This window comes from Sander vitreus, chromosome 9 (genome assembly GCF_031162955.1).
Source record: "Sander vitreus isolate 19-12246 chromosome 9, sanVit1, whole genome shotgun sequence".
Taxonomy (NCBI): Eukaryota; Metazoa; Chordata; class Actinopteri; order Perciformes; family Percidae; genus Sander; species Sander vitreus.
This window is the reverse complement of record NC_135863.1, coordinates 33,237,693-33,255,863: the sequence shown is the minus strand read 5'-3', so window position 1 is coordinate 33,255,863 and position 18,171 is coordinate 33,237,693. Positions and strand designations below refer to the sequence as shown.

At 40.0% G+C, this 18,171-nt stretch overlaps 1 protein-coding gene across 1 annotated transcript in view; it reads right to left on the bottom strand.

The window, feature by feature from the left end:
* Positions 1–18,171, bottom strand: part of gabrb3 (gamma-aminobutyric acid type A receptor subunit beta3) — an 89,280-nt gene that overhangs the window by 23,030 nt on the left and 48,079 nt on the right. Inside the window, exons 2-4 of the mRNA XM_078259837.1 lie at positions 14,792–14,839; positions 12,753–12,844; positions 12,464–12,531 (exon numbers count right to left, since the gene is read on the bottom strand). Of these exons, the coding sequence (XP_078115963.1) occupies positions 12,464–12,531; positions 12,753–12,825 (141 nt within the window). The 5' untranslated portion in view covers positions 12,826–12,844; positions 14,792–14,839. The remainder of the gene's footprint in view (positions 1–12,463; positions 12,532–12,752; positions 12,845–14,791; positions 14,840–18,171) is intronic.

Sequence of the window (18,171 nt, the reverse complement as noted above, 5' to 3'; positions counted from 1 at the left end):
TAAAACCATGCAGGAATTGTATGCAAATTGTGGGTTATCTCAGCTTACTTGAGGCACTCATAGCATTTCCTCACATTGTACCCCCCCCAAAAGTAACTGATTGTATAAATCAAAAGTTCTTCAGCCACAATAAGTTTCACCTGAATCAGGTGTATTAACTCAGTAAAAGCATGTTAAGTTCCATCTTTATTTCAAGCACCCTGTTAGAGTGACGAGTAGAATGATAATGCTGCATGGAGGGTTTATATTCCTGTAGGGTCACATCCCACTATAACACTAAGTGCAGCAATGTCCCTGCACAGTAGAAAAGTCAGCATGTTGTGTACAGTATAGAGACTACACTAGTGTTTTTGGCTGAGTTCTCCTTACCTATCTTAGCTATCTGATGTGTTATGTGGCTGACTTATTAACTAAGCCCTTCAATACAATTCTGGGAGAACATCTTTAGTATGACTTTTTTTAAGGGTAACACTTCCTCTAGGCAGAAGGTGGATAATGTTAAAATGTCAAAATTGATGGGGGTTTTAGCACATGATGGATTTGTCTTCCAGCTGACTCATGAAAAAACGTGTAACAACACCGCAGGGAGGATCTGCTTTACAGCTTAAGGACTTTTTTTTGTGCCTGGACAGGTGTTTCTTCGCAAAGTATAGAAACCCTGGTGGGACATACCTAAAGGAGTGATGTCCCCAATAAATACACAAATACTGCAATTTGTTTCTGCAGTTCACTTGTGTAACATGAACGCCTGGTTAAGTGCGAGTTTTAAAAATATCAACAGAATGGAAAAAGGACACAGAGCAATCTTAATTTCCAAGCTAAAAATAAAGGAGTGCAGTGAGTTAAACGAGAAATATATTAATAAACTCATTTCCTAGACAACAAGCTCTGCAGCTCGCCCACACAGGCTATAATGGGCCAATACTTTGTGTGACTCTGGCTGTTTGAAAGCACGCGGCCAACACCTTTATGCTCTCCACTTCTCGGAGGGAGAGAGAGCCAGTCCTGCTTTGGTCTGTTCAAGGACTTAGACTGAGCAATCACACAAGTCTTTTACATAGATTTACCATTCAGAACAGCTCTGAATCCTGCATTTTAGATATTTAAAATGAATGATATAAATGATAGAAGTTTGCTTACAGTATGTGATGGTAAAAATGTATGAGGTGACTGTTAACCATCTTGTCATTTTGTCACTTGTCGTTTGTGCTGATCGTTCTATTAATAGTAATATGAAGACGATATCCCAAACAATGTACAAAAATACACAATATAACAAAAAATTTAAATTGCTCTCCTTTAATAATAATAGGTCACTGAAATGAGCAACATGGCTGCCCAAATCACACACTCAAAATCAATGAGCTTGTTAAAACTACACACAAACCAGAACAATATATCAACATTGGAGCTCAGCCAGACAGATATATCGTCAGATATTATCTGATTATTGCAGATATATCATATTGGTGTATATGTCGGCAGATAAGTGAATATAGCGTTGAAGTAATTTAGGCCTAGTCCACACATACACGGGTATTTTTTAAAACTTAGCTTTTTCTATTCGTTTTGGCCTTTCCTCCACCCACAAACTGCGTTTTAGGTCACTGTAAACTGAGTTTTGGCCATGGTGAAGACTTACAAAAATGCTGTTTGTGTTTGTTACAAACCAAAAACAGACTTTTTGGTTTGATACGTCAGTGTGTGTGCCGTTATCTCACTTTGTGAGGCATCAGAAAATGAGGTGACAATTCTTGCATGGCCAAAATAGTGCTGGTAACAGGCTTACTAGCAGCTACGTTTTACATTTTACACATACATGTACAGTTACTCTTCCATTGTATTGAGGAACGGAGGTGTCAGAACTGCTAATCCAACACTGCCACGACACAGACCCCGCCTCCAACGTCTCCGGTCTTGGACGAGACCGTCGGACTACTAGTTGGCAGAAAGTCTCCTGGTCACAGCTTTTTCTTCAGGCTTCTGATTGGGCAACATCTTCTTCTTCTTCTTCTTTGTGCGACTGGGGTTATATGTTGGCTTGGTATGCTCTTGACAGCTCTTCAATTGTGTGTTTTTGCATTTTCATGTGGACAGAGATTTTTCTCAACAGTGCATGTGTGTCTTGAGATAACTGTTGTTATGATTTGATACTAGAATTCTAAATTGAACTGAATTGAATTTGTGTGGACTAGGCCTTAGAAAAAGTGCGCCACCAGAGAGCGCTGACAAGATGACTTTTACACTTCAAAATGTCCCACTTGATATCTTGGTCATAATAAAAAAAATTATTCATTTATTTTAACGTGAGGGATTCGTATCAAGATTGTTTGTGTAGGTTTTTGTGTGTGTGTGTGTGTGTGTGTGTGTGTGTGTGTGTTTTTTAAAGGATTTGGGTAAATATTAGGGCTGTCAAACGATAAAAAAATGTTTAATCATGATTAATCGCTGAATTTATCACATGATTAAAATTCTATTATTTTGCATTTCAGAACAGTTTTTAAGTACATATTAACAATCGAAAGCCATTCTTACCAGTGAATCTTGATTGGGAATCAAATGAATGCAAAGAAAGTGACTTTATGAACTTGATTTTAAGATTTGTAATTATTTATTTACTGTAAACAAAAGAAAAACGTGTGAATCTGTCATTACTGCACAATTCTTCCAAGTCCCTAACTAAAAAACTAAAAATCCCTATCCTTACCAGAGTCAATCTAGTGTTTAGTAACTCCTAAATAATGTTGATTCCTCACTGCCGTCCAGTGATCAGCGGTTAATGAGACAGCGTTTGTACTTTGCAGCAGTTCCAGTGTGGCTGCTTTCTCCGTGTCGTACAGGCTGTGTATCCGTGAAAACTGCTGTCCCCCTCGACGGCAACGAGACAGGTCAGAACATGCCAACCGTAGTACGTCTTTAAGACCCGAGTCCTCTACGATGCTGACAGGTCTGCAGTTAGTTGCCACCCGTTTCACAAGAGCTGTAGTCATTTTTGGGGATTTGGTTTCATCCACAGGTCGGCAAGCAGCACTCTCCAAAATAGTGCTTTGCCTGAGTGGGTAGCATGCTAGCGGGTAGCATCACGTTAACTGTACTACTATGCTTCGCTCTGTAGCTGGTAGCTCAAGCTTGACGTGCTTCGGTGATATTTTAATTCGGTTTTACACAACGTGCATATGGCTTTCGACTTGTCTACGAGTGCGGGTGCTGCAAAGGGTCAAAATAGTAACCTGTTAGGCATGACGCAAAGCCGAGTGAAGTGTAAAATAAATTAATAAATGCCGGCATGCGATTAAGAAAAAATGAATCGGCCCTTAATCGCATCACGATTAACACGTTAACGCTGACAGCCCTAGTAAATATACTTAATTGCCAGAAGTTAGAAGTTAGAAAACGACTGATACCACTCTCATACCTGTCCATTAGACACTAATAACAGATCACTTCAATCAGTGGCCGAGTTAACATAAGGTGTCATTTTAAAAGTTACCGCCCTCCCCAAAAAAATGATGGGTTTTGCTTTAAAACTACTTTTGGTAAAGTCACACAATTCCCAATGGGTGAAAACTTCAACTAAGTCATGCATAGTCTGGTTCAGTGTGAGGTATGTGGAACAGAGCTGTGTATCACATCGAAAAGCATCCAGCTATTTCTAAAAAGTCAGGGAGATGAACTTGATCTTGAGCCAAGTTTTCTCCTTTACAACCTGCCCGTGTCAGTGAACAGACACTGCAGCATAGACCACAAACACTCGCTTTACTCAAGAGCCCCTGAACCAACTCACTTGTTGGGTCTTACCCAGCGCCAGAAAGCACACATACTACAGACACATCTTTAAGTTTTCATTTGTTTATTTTGTAAATTGTTTAAGACTACTTCATGAATTGGCATTTCTTTAAACCAATCACAATCGTAGCTGTCTGGATTTACCCTGCAGAGATCTGAGGAGCAGTTAACCATAGTCCTCACAAATCCACCAGAGGTTAGAACACCAACACAAAGACAGAGGAACATTTCTTCCAAAAGACATCCGGCAAGACTTCCGGCAGCACTGGAACTATCCCGTCAATGTATCGTCTTCGATATAGACTAACTTTTTATTGACGCAGAAACAGCCTAAGATAATGTCACATTTCAAAATAAGAGAGGGTCCAGTATAATGGCTATGACCCAAGAAACATCATTGATCATCACTCCATAATCACAGCAGGTTTTGAAAAGTGCGATTGGACTGCAGATAATTCAGAAAGACAACTTTCCTGCTCCTCATCACACTATTAACAGGGCCGTGTTGAAGTATATGAAAAGAGACAAGACATACACTGCATTGCAGATCTACTCTGTCTGTTTCCCACTTCTCTTAAAGCACGACTCTAAACGGAGAAACAACAAACTGACACTGATTTACTAAATATAGACTCTTACCCTATTAACAGATTAAAAGTTACTGCAAATAACACACACAATCATGCATGTGCACAAATAAACTTTGCAAGCAACCAGTCAGCAGCTCTGGCATTTAAAGGTGAGTGAAAGGCATTTAATGGCAGACTGATTAGTGTTTTTTTCCTAGGTTTGTGGAAGACTTAGGTGCACGTATTTGGCAGGGGGTTTAGGGGTCCTCCCTCAAAAAAATTTGATGATTTTTAATCAAAAACATATCCAATTTCACATCATTTTGGACCATTATTATTACCATACGGTATCTGTGTCTAAAACGTTATAAAAGCTAGAGCTGTAGGGCTGCACGATATGAGGAAAATATCTAATTGCAATTATTTTGACTAACATTACTATTGCGATATGATTCACGATATTGGAGGTAATGATCATTGTTGTAACATTGTCATTGAAAACTATTAATATTAAAAAAAGTTATTATAGTGTGATTTTTGCGAGGATCTGTACCAAACATAGATGTTTTCTTTAGTCTGTAGGCTGGGACGTCTCTGCAGCACCACAATACTTGAATGGTTTGGCAGATTTTTTGCCTTTAACAAATATTGCACCCCCCCCCCCAATTGGATATTGCACCAGTCCATATTGTGATATCGATTAACGTGCGATTGATTGTGCAGCCCTATGGAGCAGATGATAAATAAATAACACTCAAAAAGATTAAAACCAAAACTTGCTAAAGAAGTCCACTGGGGACCAACTACAATCATTAGATTCACGTACTTAGTTTTGATGCTCATATTGATTTTACATTCTTTCGGTTTAGTTTGTGCCCAAAACGGCTCGGGTGCTGCGCCAAGTGTTATAACTCCGGATTTCCACTGGATGCGTAACGGCTGCGTGCTCCGCCGTCCGTCAATACCCACCAGGTCTGGATTTGTTGCGGCACGGCTGTCGCCATGACTGACAACTGTAGTCACGAGGACCCACGATATCTCACGAATTCACGTAGAATAGAACCACAAAACCAACAACAGTTTGTTTCCATCCAGAGGAGTAGAGGGGGAACAAGTCTGTGCAGTGTTTTCAAGGTGTAGTGCAGGGAAATATGATCCGCCGTGAGCACGGTGTATTTTACTTTGAAAATGAACCGGATTTTTATTTTGTTTCTGTGCTCGACTTCCTGTCCCGCACTATCTGCCGTGTGCTGAATTGCTGTGGAGCTCTCCGGCGTGCGGCAAAAATAGAAGCTCTGCGTATCTGCAGCTGGGACGGAGTAGGGACGCAGACGTTCTGCAGTCAGTGGAAATACACACACTGACTTTAATGGAAACCTAATGACTCCGTCGACGTTCCGCAGCCGTTCCGCATCCTGTGGAAATTGCCGGTAATGGTAGGGGATCTCTGCTGGTAATTTAAGATCCACCATCAGGTACTGTAGAGTAGTTGGTGTTCAGCAGTAAGTTACCAATTCCTATAAACTAACAAATACAAAAAATTAAATAATTTGTTCAATATTTCAACACAATGAATGTTTTTAGTTTAGCTTTGTTTTTTCTATTATGTTATGGTTATTGGTTATGGTGAGGCTCAGCTTTTGCCCAGGACAGATGTCTTTTAAATCAAGCTGTATAACAGATGACTGACAGCTCTCATCTTCGCTTAGACATCCATATGAAGCCTTCAATGATCTGACTGAACAGTGGGGACGCCACCCACTGGGCTGTCATTAGTGTTTTCAGATTTCAAACTGGAATGACGTGGCAGCTGTTCTCCAAATGTCAAATATCTACCACCAACTATTCATCACGAAAGGTTTCTTAATAGGTCTCAGAGACAAAAGAATATGCCATGCAGTTGCAGAACTGTCCTTCATATAAGCTGGAGTATTTGTTCACAAGTTTCATCACCTAAACACTCTCCATACATCAGTGATCGGTCGGAAATGTATCTACTGGGCAAACTGAGCTAGTAAGATATGGTCTGGCTTTGTGAGGCTTAATACTTATGTTTATTAAATTGTTCAGAGAACGTCTCAGAGGGCTTTAGAAACAGGATTAGAGCTGTTCAGAGCCATGACAAAGAAGGCAATGAAAGAAACTAAAAGAAACCCCAAAATCAAGGTTTTAAAGCGCCCATATTATGCTCATTTTCAGGTTCATAATTGTATTTTAAGGTTGTACCAGAATAGGTTTACATGGTTTAATTTTCAAAAAACACCATAATGTTGCTCTCTCTCACTGCTGCAGATCCTCTTTTCAGCTGGTCTCTGTTTTAGCTACAGAGTGAGACCTCTTTTCTTCTTCTTCTTCTTCTGTACTATCTTTGATTGCACATGCTCAGTAGCTCAGATGTAGATCATGTCAGCTAGCTAGCTCCATAGACAGTAAAAGAAAGGCTGTTTCTCCACCTTCAGTTAGTTACAAGGCAGGATTAGCTGGGAGACTTCTTCTAAATGAGGGCGCACATGGAAGTAGTTCTTTTGGAGATTATGGTGAACTTGTGTGTGTTGTAGCAGTGCTTTGCTATTGAGAATGAGGTAGCATGCTAGCGTTAGCATTAGCGTTAGCATGCAAACGCTAATGCTACGAGCTAATGGTTGCAGTTAGCCAGCTCGTTTTGGCTTGTGACGTCACAAGCCGTGCCGATTTTGAACAGCTCACCCGGAGACTGAAGGCAGGACACATTCAGAAACCGTATCTCACTCAGAACAGCATGGAGGGATTTTTTTCAAAGTTTGTATGTGTGTGGAAGCACCAGAGACACAAAAGAACACCCCAAATCCCAGAAAAAGGGTTTTTTTTTCATAATATGGGCACTTTAAGAGTGTAAGAAGTAAGAAAAAGCAGCAGTGAGGCTGACTTGAGCTAGAGCTGTTACAGGTTCAGTAAATCAGACGGAATGAGGTCATCATCTCCAACTATTCAAACCAATGCAAGAAAAGACAAACATCCTGCTCATCTTCTCTAACCTTACTTGATTTTTATAACTTCTTAGTAAAGGTAACAAACTGCATTTTTGTCCTACTTCCATTTATGTGCCTCTCAAAGTCTCTTATTGGTTTCAAATATGGATGTTTTGCTTATTTTCTCTTTCAGGATAACAGGACTGCAGTATTTGAAAATGAGGAAATGTCTTATGTGAGGAATTGCATTGATTATGTTCAATTTACTTGTTTTTTGCCTAAGATTTTACAAAATGTTACAAAATGTATTTTATTACAATTCTGAAGATGTGAAATATGAAAGCTTGTTACAGATCAGTAACACAACTAATCAACACATCTGTGAGGTTTTTGGTCCACACCTAAGAGGTAAATTGTTTGCTAATGCACCATAAACCATAAATAACATAAACTACTATTTACTGAACTATTTACAGCCTCTTCTTTCGTATGCAAACTTCACTTAAACAGTATGATAATAATGTTAACTAGAATTACCGCCCTTGTATGCTTCCACCAACCAGGCAAGTTGCAGTTAACATCCATGTCTGCCTTGTCCAGACTTAGATATTATATGTAGTGAAGACTTTGAAGCTATTTCATAAAAAAAGGTACAGTATGTGTATTTTTCGGCGAAATGTGGATGCTTCACACACACATCTTCAACCAGGCAGCAAAGAAGATCTATTCAATCGGCCCAATTTTAAGATTAGTGTCACCAATTCAGTATCCAACCAAATGTCTCCCCTTCTATTCTTTATATATAGTTATAGCGTTCAATAATGGCCAGAAAAGCATTTTTTTTGCAGAACATCATGATGTCACAGAGAAGTTGACCTTTGACCTTTAGGAAATAAAATGTCATCATTTTATCCTATAAGACATTTGTGTAAAATCTTGTCATAATTAGCGTATTCATTCTTAAGTTATGGTCAAACAAGCGGTGTGTGAGGTCCCAGTAAATCCGTGAGTCCAACTGGACGTTTGTGCTAAATGTGAAGAGATTCCCTTAAAGCGTTCCTGAGATATCGCGGTCATGAGAATGGGACAGACGTGAGCTCACAGTGACCATGGCCTTTGAACTTTGACCTCCCACGGACGGACAACCCGAAAACATGAGTGGCCACGGCTATCGCCGGCGTGGAGTTAAAGATACATTCTAGGTCATTTCCAGGTTCAAAGCAATTGACATACTGTACATTTGAAACACTTACTTGGGCAGATTTAAATTGACTTCAGCGGATATTCAATATATGGAAGTCCTGCAACAATTTAAGTGTAACCTCCCAAAACAATATACCATATCTAGTCACAGAACCATATATTGTACAGAGTTGTGATAAATGTGAGGCTTTTTAATTTAAGTTTTATATATAATACTGTATTTCACTCACTGTAGTCTTTATCGACAACGTTTCATTTACGGATTAGTTCAGGTGCAGCCGAAAATTCCACCCGATGTCCCTCATTTTTCGGCCAGATGTCCCTTACCGCTCGCTTCCTTTGTGTTGTAATTTTAAACTCAGGTGGATTTGTGAGGACTATGGTTAACTGCTCCTCAGATCTCTGCAGGGTAAATCCAGACAGCTAGCTAGACTATCTGTCCAATCGGAGTTTTCTGTTGCACGACTAAAAATACTTCTGAACGTACACATGTTCCACCAAAACAAGTTCCTTCCTGAGGCTCCCCATGGGCGGCTTTAGCACCACCCAAGACGAATGTGGTTGGTTTAAAGAAATGCCAATAAACCAGAGCACATTATTTTCCCATCCAGAAATGCTGTGTAGACTAGCCAGACCCTCCTCTGCAGTGCTGTGGAGGAAGGTCTGGCAAAGAGAGACTGCACTCACTGTAATCCATAAACACACAGGTTACTGGAAGCCTTAAAATGCTCTGGTGAGCAAAATATGAGAAGAAGCTACAAAATATCAAAGCGCTTGGGTGGGGGGACTGGACTGCAGCTTAGACAGAAAGGAACAAAATAATGTTGTCCAGGACCACAGATAAACTATCATAGTGTTTGGTGTGGCTGCTCAGAATACCCTGATAAAATTGATCTATAGCTCCAGGCATAAAGAAAAAAGTAGTAGTGCTGATGTGAGGTCACTTTCCTTCCTCCTGAGTCATTGCAAAGTGCAATATGTTCAAGCCGCCTGACCAGTGATCAGTGATCCTGTTGGGTACCGTGTGTTTGATACTGTGTACTCCATCAGGATGGTGTGGATATCTTCGGATATCTGGCAAATCACACTCATTCTATAATGCCTCATGGGCAGGATGCAAACAGCTCCTGGTGTCCTATCATTCGTACCATGAGTGAATCATTTTTAGCACATGCCTAAGTGCCACTGGGAGTGTTTATTTTCTAGATGTGTATTCCTCCAGCGACGAGGAGGAGATGTATTTTCCTCTGTCCCATCTGCGTGCCTAGAACCATTTATACCCACAGTGTGATGAGATCGCCACTGAGGAGGCCAAATGCTTTTACTACGCAGAAAGCTACTCTCAAGTTAAAAGCGGGTGTGGTCTTGACTACGGAAATTAGGTTTGGTCCATTAAGTGCTGGAACTTAGTTAGCTGATTATAGATTTTCAAAGTTAATGAGATATAAACAAATATGTGTTTGTCTTTATTTACTTGCAATCAAAGGCTTACATCCATATATATACTGTATATATATAAAATTGTCTGAGTTAAGAAATCACATTTTTTACTTATGTGTTATACCTATTTTAACAGTTGCATAGAATATTAGGCTGGTGCATTATTCATGTTTGGTATTAGAACAGTGAAGCTGTATGTAGTACTGTATTTCAGGTGTTTTCAAAGTCTGACCCTGTAGGCCTCCCCTCAGACAAAACTGAGACAACTGGGCCACCCCCAACATTTTGGCAAATTTAAAATAATGCCGAATTCGCTATTATCACTTTCATTTTGCAATGTTCCCATGGATGTACAGACAGCTATCACTAAAGTACTATGATACTGAAGAAAACTTAAAAATGGGACAATTCTCAGGCAAGTTCTGAAATGTAAAGGAGAGTCTTTGTGTGTTCACTAATGGCCATCAGAGATAAGGATATCATCGAAGTGTAAGTCACACTGAATAAAAAATATGTGTATCATGTCTCTGTGTTCAGATATTATATTGATTTATACTGATTTATGACTTTGACAAGGATTTTCTCTCCCACCCCTCCCATATCACAAAATCACGCGAGAAACGTGGGATCACATATCACACGAGAATCCATCTTGTCAGGCTTTAAGTAATGCAGTTGTGTTCGAGCAGTGGACCCAACCAATCAGCGTCTGGTGAGGAGCTACTGGCATCTATGGGCGAAATGTGTGACGGCCACCACTGTGAAAAAGTGCCTACCCTTTTCCAAACAGTTTCCAATGACAGCAAACCATCTGGCACGGCAGATTAGTCCGCCACACCTCTGTTCAACTCTCCTGCGCCCCCCTGGGGAGTCACAACTGACAGTTTGAAAACCTCCTGGTGTATTTCATTTGTTTTACTAACTTCATATTTTGTCATTTTAGAAATGCAAATCCAAGATTAAAAATTAACTGTACAGAAAATAAGAACTTTCCATCCATATAGGAAATCTGGTAACACAAAAAAACTGATCCCATTATCTATAGCAATAAAATAATCTTGATCTGTATTGTCTTAATACGACCACACTATTTAACATGACAAACAAAATGTACTCAACCATCTAACCATTTACAAGATCTGGATCTCCGTCACTGGTAGTGAGTGTTTAGCTTCACTAAGCCACACTGTGCCGCTCTGTAGAGATGCATTAAAATGCACCACGGGTACATTTCATCACACATACTTGTCAGGACAGCATGTCAGGGGCTATTTCCTCTTGGTAGCGTGTGATAGGGCATCAAGCTCTGTCTGCAGTTAAGACCAATGATAGATGGCATACAGGCATTAGCTAATAGTGTGCCAACCGCAACACACATGCACATACAGACTCACTTCTGAGGGTTTAGCTTGTTTGTTTTTTATATTTGAAAGGAGAAGACATAGCACTGGACTTACTGGCCTATCTTGTCACGGAACCATTAGGGCATCACTGCTGGAGTCACACAGCCAGTGAACCAGGATGGGAAACCATACGACTAGCCATAATCTGATACAGCAGATGACCAAACCACTCTGACAATACAAGACAGCCTCTATAAACTATTCTGTGTACATACTAAACTGGAGCAATTCAGGATGTTGTATAGATTATTGTATGTTGTCATTTTTGTTCTAGATTTTATACCACCTTCAAAAAAGTCAACTTTTTAATAAAGTGTTTATAACTCTAAACTAACTACTGGCTTTACTGAAGGCAAATATTTAATTTACTAATGCTTTATAGAGTTAGTTAAAATTCAGTATAGTTTAGTTAAATCGATTAACATGGTTTTGGGTTGCCAAGTTGTGAAAATTCATTTTGTCATTACTTTCTGACAAGGCAGCATAGGGTAATAGGTTGAAGGTTTATTTATGTTTAATAAGTAATTTACCAATCATTTATAGATCCATTATAAGCTATTAATAAGAACAATTTCACGGTTGCTAAGTTAGTTTACAGAGCATCTGGAGCAAAAGGCATTCATTAACTTCTCGACATCTGACTGCAGACTGGATGGATTTTTGTCAAACCTCTATTGGCTTGGTCTCATATACAACTGCTGACATGATGGCTTATAGGGAAGAGAGAACCCCATGATTAATATTAATGGACAAGTACAAATGCTTTTTTTACCGAATTGGGTAAACGCCAGCCAAAGGGATTTTTCAAAAACTTTCAACCTGAAACTTCTTTATAATAACTTATAAATGGGCTATAAAGCAAATATGATTAGTTAATCATAAATAATGCCATTAGTTACAACGTGTTAATTCATTATAAAGGGTACCTTAGAATAAAATAGTTCCCTAGATTATAAAGACTTTAACCCTTTAGTATAAGACAACACTTTTCATTACTAGTGAAAATACTTTTTCATCTATTTTGGGTATATTACTGGTAAAAGCAGTCCACAGAGGTCCACCAAAACTACACATGATTAAAAAAAAAGGAAGTGAGGATTTTTATACTACTTACCATGTTGACTTCTGACACCATGTCTATACTTGCCACGTCTATGCTCATGCCAACAGCAACCGGTGCACCTTAAAATACATAAAAGAAAGTTAACTATATATTATAATTAGCCTATAATAACTTTATTTATATAGCACATTTAAAAGTAGAGTTTAGAAAGTGCTTTGACGGACAAGCAAGGCACTATATGGACAACACTAATTCAATAGGCTATACAGTCATACAATGGGCAGGTAAAGAAACATCTCGGGGAGCCATGAGGATGAAACACACCAAATAAGGGACATACCTCCAAAGTCTGGCCGAAGACGAATATCATATCCTTTCAACAGTTTATCCACAGTCTCTTTGACGAAAGACATGTTCCCCGGTTCATTGACGCTGAAAGAGAAACGACAACAAGGATAGTAACTCTTTCGGAGGACGGACACCCACACCTGTGTCCGGTTTTAACCCCCCAGACACTCACCTCTGGGCACAGCACATCACTGCCACGACCAGCGGCAATGAAAGAATGTCAAAGAGCCCTGTTTTCTGGGGTCCCAACATCCCTTATGTGGTGTCTGGATGGATGGGTGCCGTCCAGCGTTCAACAAATGACTAAATGAAGGAGCCACGGTGCTCCCACTCCCGCCGAGCTCCGCTAAATCAGGTGAGACTCCTGTGTTAACATGCTTCATGAGGCAGAGATGTCAGACGTGCTCATTGCTGCCTGTGTTACGGCAGCGGAGCCGTAAAGCCTCAAACAGGCGGCTCCGTGTCTCCATCCTCCGGTTAGCAGCTCTCAGCTTCTCGCGGGTTAGCTCACTGTCACACTTGGAAAGATTGTTTGCCAAATATCCATTAACGCACTTGTTGCCAGGTATAATGATATAAATCCACCAGTCCTCTGTCCAAGGGAGCCGCACGCGTAAAATACAGTATATTGTCGCCCATGGTTTAAAACAATCCCTGACAGAGCCGGTTCATATACTACCTTGTAGCTAACTCTGAGTTTGCAATATGACTCTTCATGTCAGTGTGCGCGAGGCTCTTGGTAATCATTAAAGCCCACGTGACAGACTGCATAAGCTTATTTTAAACGGTTGTGAACTATAAGTTCAGTCTCAGACATAGCTCAGGAGTTTAATTATGTGCAGAGCCGAGGGGCGGGTAAGGTAGGAGGGCTGACACCTTAACAAAAATGCTATGTGTGTGTGCCATAATGAGATCTCCTGGTTTTATTTTGATGTCCCACCAGAGGGGCACTCAAGCCGCCCAAGTGTCTCTTGTCAACCCAAGAAGCTCTCTGGTTGTCACATGCCACGTGGTGGTTGGCTCAAACGCCCCTTTGTGCTCAAGTCCCACTCAGGTGTGACAAAAAGTAGTCAAAAATGAAGCATGCTTTTTTATTTAGCCTACTGCTTATAGGGAAACTACTGCTAATACTGGAATGCAACATACAATGAATTTCTTAAAATGAGACTATTTAGGCTACATTTAGAAAGAAGTGAAGTAGGCTTCCTCTAAATTAAATCTTCCTCTAAATAAAAAGTTCAATTAGGTAAGGTTAGCTAAATGTTGGCTAACGTTAGCTAACTTTTGCTATTGCTCTTTTGTACAGTATAAAGGACATTATTGAGCCCTTGCTGACTTTCCTCTTCCCCACTGCCATACTACTGTTGGGCTACACAACGTTTTAGCAAGACTTAACCTTACATAGGCTCACTTTAAATCCAGATCAAGAAATTGTACATATTTTCTTTGCTCTAGAAGAGCCCAGGTGTGATGTAGACTATAGTGATCTAGAGAAGTCATCTGGCTACTATTGAAACGTTTTCAGATTTAACAAATGGCAAAGATCAGTGGAAGATAGGCAAAAGGGGTTTTAAGGCTAAATGCACAATACCTGTTTTGCTATAGCATATCATAGTATAATGTAGTATTGTATAGTAGCCTATTCATTTTCCATTTTGGTATAAAAACATTGTTGGGCCCACAGAAAACTCCTGTTGGCTATAGATTTGCTCAAATCTACTCCTGATAAAATGTGCAAGTTGTTCTTCTTCATGTTGTAGTTTATTAATGGCAGCAGAAGTGAGAATTAATCTTTGGATCAGGTGTGAAATACTTTTGTTTAACTCAGTTTAAGTTGTTCCTGTGCAGAGAATGCTGGTATACTTTTTCTCAGTCTGATCACTTTTTTTCAGTTTGCTACAGTATTCGTCGTAGTGAAAGAAGTTCAATATCAATGCAGGGAATGAGTGTGTGTTTGACTCTTCCCAACAACATTATCCCATAGAGATAGACTCTGGTCTTTTGCTGCACTTCTTAGGGAGTGATTCTTACCTCGTATCATAGACGGTGTGCAGCTTTTTGTTCCCATCGACAGCGTTCCTGTAAATACAAAAGAAGAAGGAATTACTTTCTGTGTCAAAACAGTGCTGACTTTGCCTGACTCGGGCTTTTTCCATGTACCAGCTAAAGATTTGTTTCTGAACCCAGTTCTGAAACCACACTGTCAGGAAACAGAAGTAGCAGAAGGCTTTCACATTGAGTCCAAATTTATAAAGATGCTGCACTTTCACAAACAACTCTTTGCACTTGTTCTTATCTTTAAGATTTTAAAACAAATCCACCTCTAATCCCAGTGGAGACGAATGTAGAATGATAAAATATATTGTGGAGTTCTATTTGTGCTGCTGGGAGACGTGTGTGACATATTGTCTCCTCCTGCAATCTGGACCATTAACCAAAAAAAAAAAAAAATCAGGACTTGTGTCCCACATAAGTCAGCCCTACAATAGGCTGCACTACGACAAGTGAAACAAAATAGATGAAGTGTATAAAAAGTAAGTTTACAAAAGGAAACACTACAAGGGATTTAAACCTTTTCTCTCACAATACCAATTCCTGTACCTAAAATCTGGATATCTGCTGAAAACAATCTGATTCCAGTCTCCTCTTTGTTGCAAATTCAAAATCCATAACACTACTTACTGCATGGGACTCACTGGAATCAATGCGATGTAATTTACTATCAGGGTGTAGCTGTAACACATCATTTCTTAATTGGAGACTTTCAAAGATAATCTTGTTTCTGCCTGTTTTATTACTATTGTTTTGTCAGTTGTCAGTTACTTTTTCACCATATTGTGGCCTCAGGGCTGACATCACACTCAACTCAAATGTTCATGTAACAAAGACAGTTCATGCAGTAGGAGGTCAGCACGGCAAATACATGGAGCATAACAGAAACCTGTATACTGTATACTGTAATGGGGATTGGTCACATACCTGAATCCCCTTAAAAAAGGACCAGCATCGGGGCCCGAAACCAATCTGACATATTGGATCAGTGCATACCTACTCTCTACACATTTGTAAAATGGCTCAAATCCACCGTCCTTACTAGGGCTGCACAATATATCGGGGGTTTTAATCGTCATCGCGATATCAACTTGGGCAATAGGAAAGGCGACATATCGCTAAAGACATTTTGTGATAGTTGAAAGTAAACTGCACTTTAAAATGTAACTGTGTCATTCTTTTTTGTTCAATTCAATGTTCAATTTGTTCAACAAAAGAAATGTTTTCCTTTCATTTTTGTTAATTCAACAGTCAATTTGTTTTATTTTAACATAATACTGACAGCAGCAGAAATGCAGAACTGAGTACACTTTAATATCTGTATATTTATCACAAGTAATATCAGTATCATGATGTTATTATATATATATATAGTCTTGACTGTACATTTGGGCAGAACAAGTTTTATACAGCACCATTGCATGCCATTTATATCCCTAAAACACAGTTAAAATAAAAAGTAAGAAGCCCACTGCATAACTGTAGTGGCTATTGTTTGTGTTGAACTCAAGATTGTCGCAACATTACCCATCAAATACAGACTGGGAATATTTTGGCGCTATAGTTTGCTGATAAAGTATCATGAGAAGATCAAGCTTTTACGACGTTTATATTGTTGTAGAGATCCCTCTCATGGTTTGTCATTGATATTTTATCATTGTATTCTTTCCTTTTCTCTCTCTCTCCTTGTGCCATGTCTCCCCCTCCCCTATCTGTCCCCCCATCTCTCTAGTCTACAGCATCTCTCCTCCACTCACTGGCCATACATCCTCCTGCTTTTCTGGCCGCACTGCACACTGCTCGTCTCTTTAATTCTCACCAAAGTCTATTTGCATTGTACTTTGCCTTTGGATACAGTATTGGATTTTTTCGCAGAGCTTGCTGTGTGCTCGCGGCTCCTCGGAGACCAAAACTAAAAAAGGATGGTCAGTCAGCAGAAGTGTTGGGAAGCCTTTACATTTTCGCTGCCAACCTTTTAATCGCCGTGGGGCGAAAATAAAACCTCGCTGACAGTGGAATTAGTCCACATCTTTCTTTCTTTTCCCCCACCTCTTTCTTCTCTGTCTCCCTCTCCGATATGCAATTATTGCGCGCCGATGGAGGTGACGTTCATCGGAATTGATGCCAAATACTAAACAGTGCGATCTGCGTGTGAGATATAGGCGATATCTACGGAGCTGGGAGAAGTTTGACTGCGCATCGTCTTGTGTGGTAAGCGTTGGCAACTGCGGCTCAGCGCCGGTGCAGCAGAGCGTTGTTATAGGCCAGCGTACAGTACGAGATGTAGCGGGACGTGTGGGCATGGGAGAAGAATAGGCTAGAGTATAGTAGGGGTCTGCCGCTGCAGCTGGAAGGGGGACCTGCACCGGGTTAGGCTGATAGAGAACCGCGGACGGGGGTGATGAAAGCCGGAGAAAGAGAGGTATTGACACTTTCCCTCCCACTGAAGGGAATTCAGACGGCGTGTAGGGATGTGAGTGCATGGGTGAGTCGTGAATGAAGGGGATGCAGTAGAAGGTGCGTACAGTCACAGCAACACTGAGGGGATTTATACTGTATGTGAAGAGTCCAGCTGCGGTGCAGAAAGGATTGCGGGATTACAGATGTGCGTGTGTAGATCCAGGTAGAGGCGTTTCAAACCTTTAGCTATGACTGGATATCCAGTGGTGGGGCATAATAAAGCGCAGCTCAGCTTGTGTCCTTTCACAAGTCATCAACTTATAGAATGAATTAGTGAAATTGAACAGAGGCTCCTGCATTGAGGTGGTGGGCTATAGGACAAGGGTCCAACAAAGAAAGAACAGGCTGTTTGCAGATCTAAGAAACAGGAACTTTGCATCATCACCTTTTCTTTTTATTATTATTATTATTATTATTATTATTTAGACATCAACTAACAGCTGTACAGATGTTGTCCTGTAGTTTTTAGAAAAGCCAGATTGCAACTATATGTAAACATTTGGGTGCATGGAGATTGCTGCATTGGGTGTTGTGAAACTGTCAGCACATTGCTGTGCTTCTGTGATGTAGTAGTGAAAAAATGTGAGCACCTGATAAACATTTACGGGTGACTTTACACCCACATGCATGCAGTGAGGGTCAAATACTAGCTGCCAGTTAATGCCTGCAAGAAAATGTGATCCGGCTACAATACTGTACTGTTTTATAATGAAAGATATATATGGTTTGATATGTATTATTTAATTTGTTTTCACAGTGAAACTATTAGAATGGAGGCTGTACAATTAATCATTCTGGATTTAAATTATGTTAATACTGCTTTAATTTGAGTTAAAAGCAGCCAGTCAACAGAGCTGGCCAGGTATTGTAGTTTTAAACAAGTGAGGATGTCTCGTTTC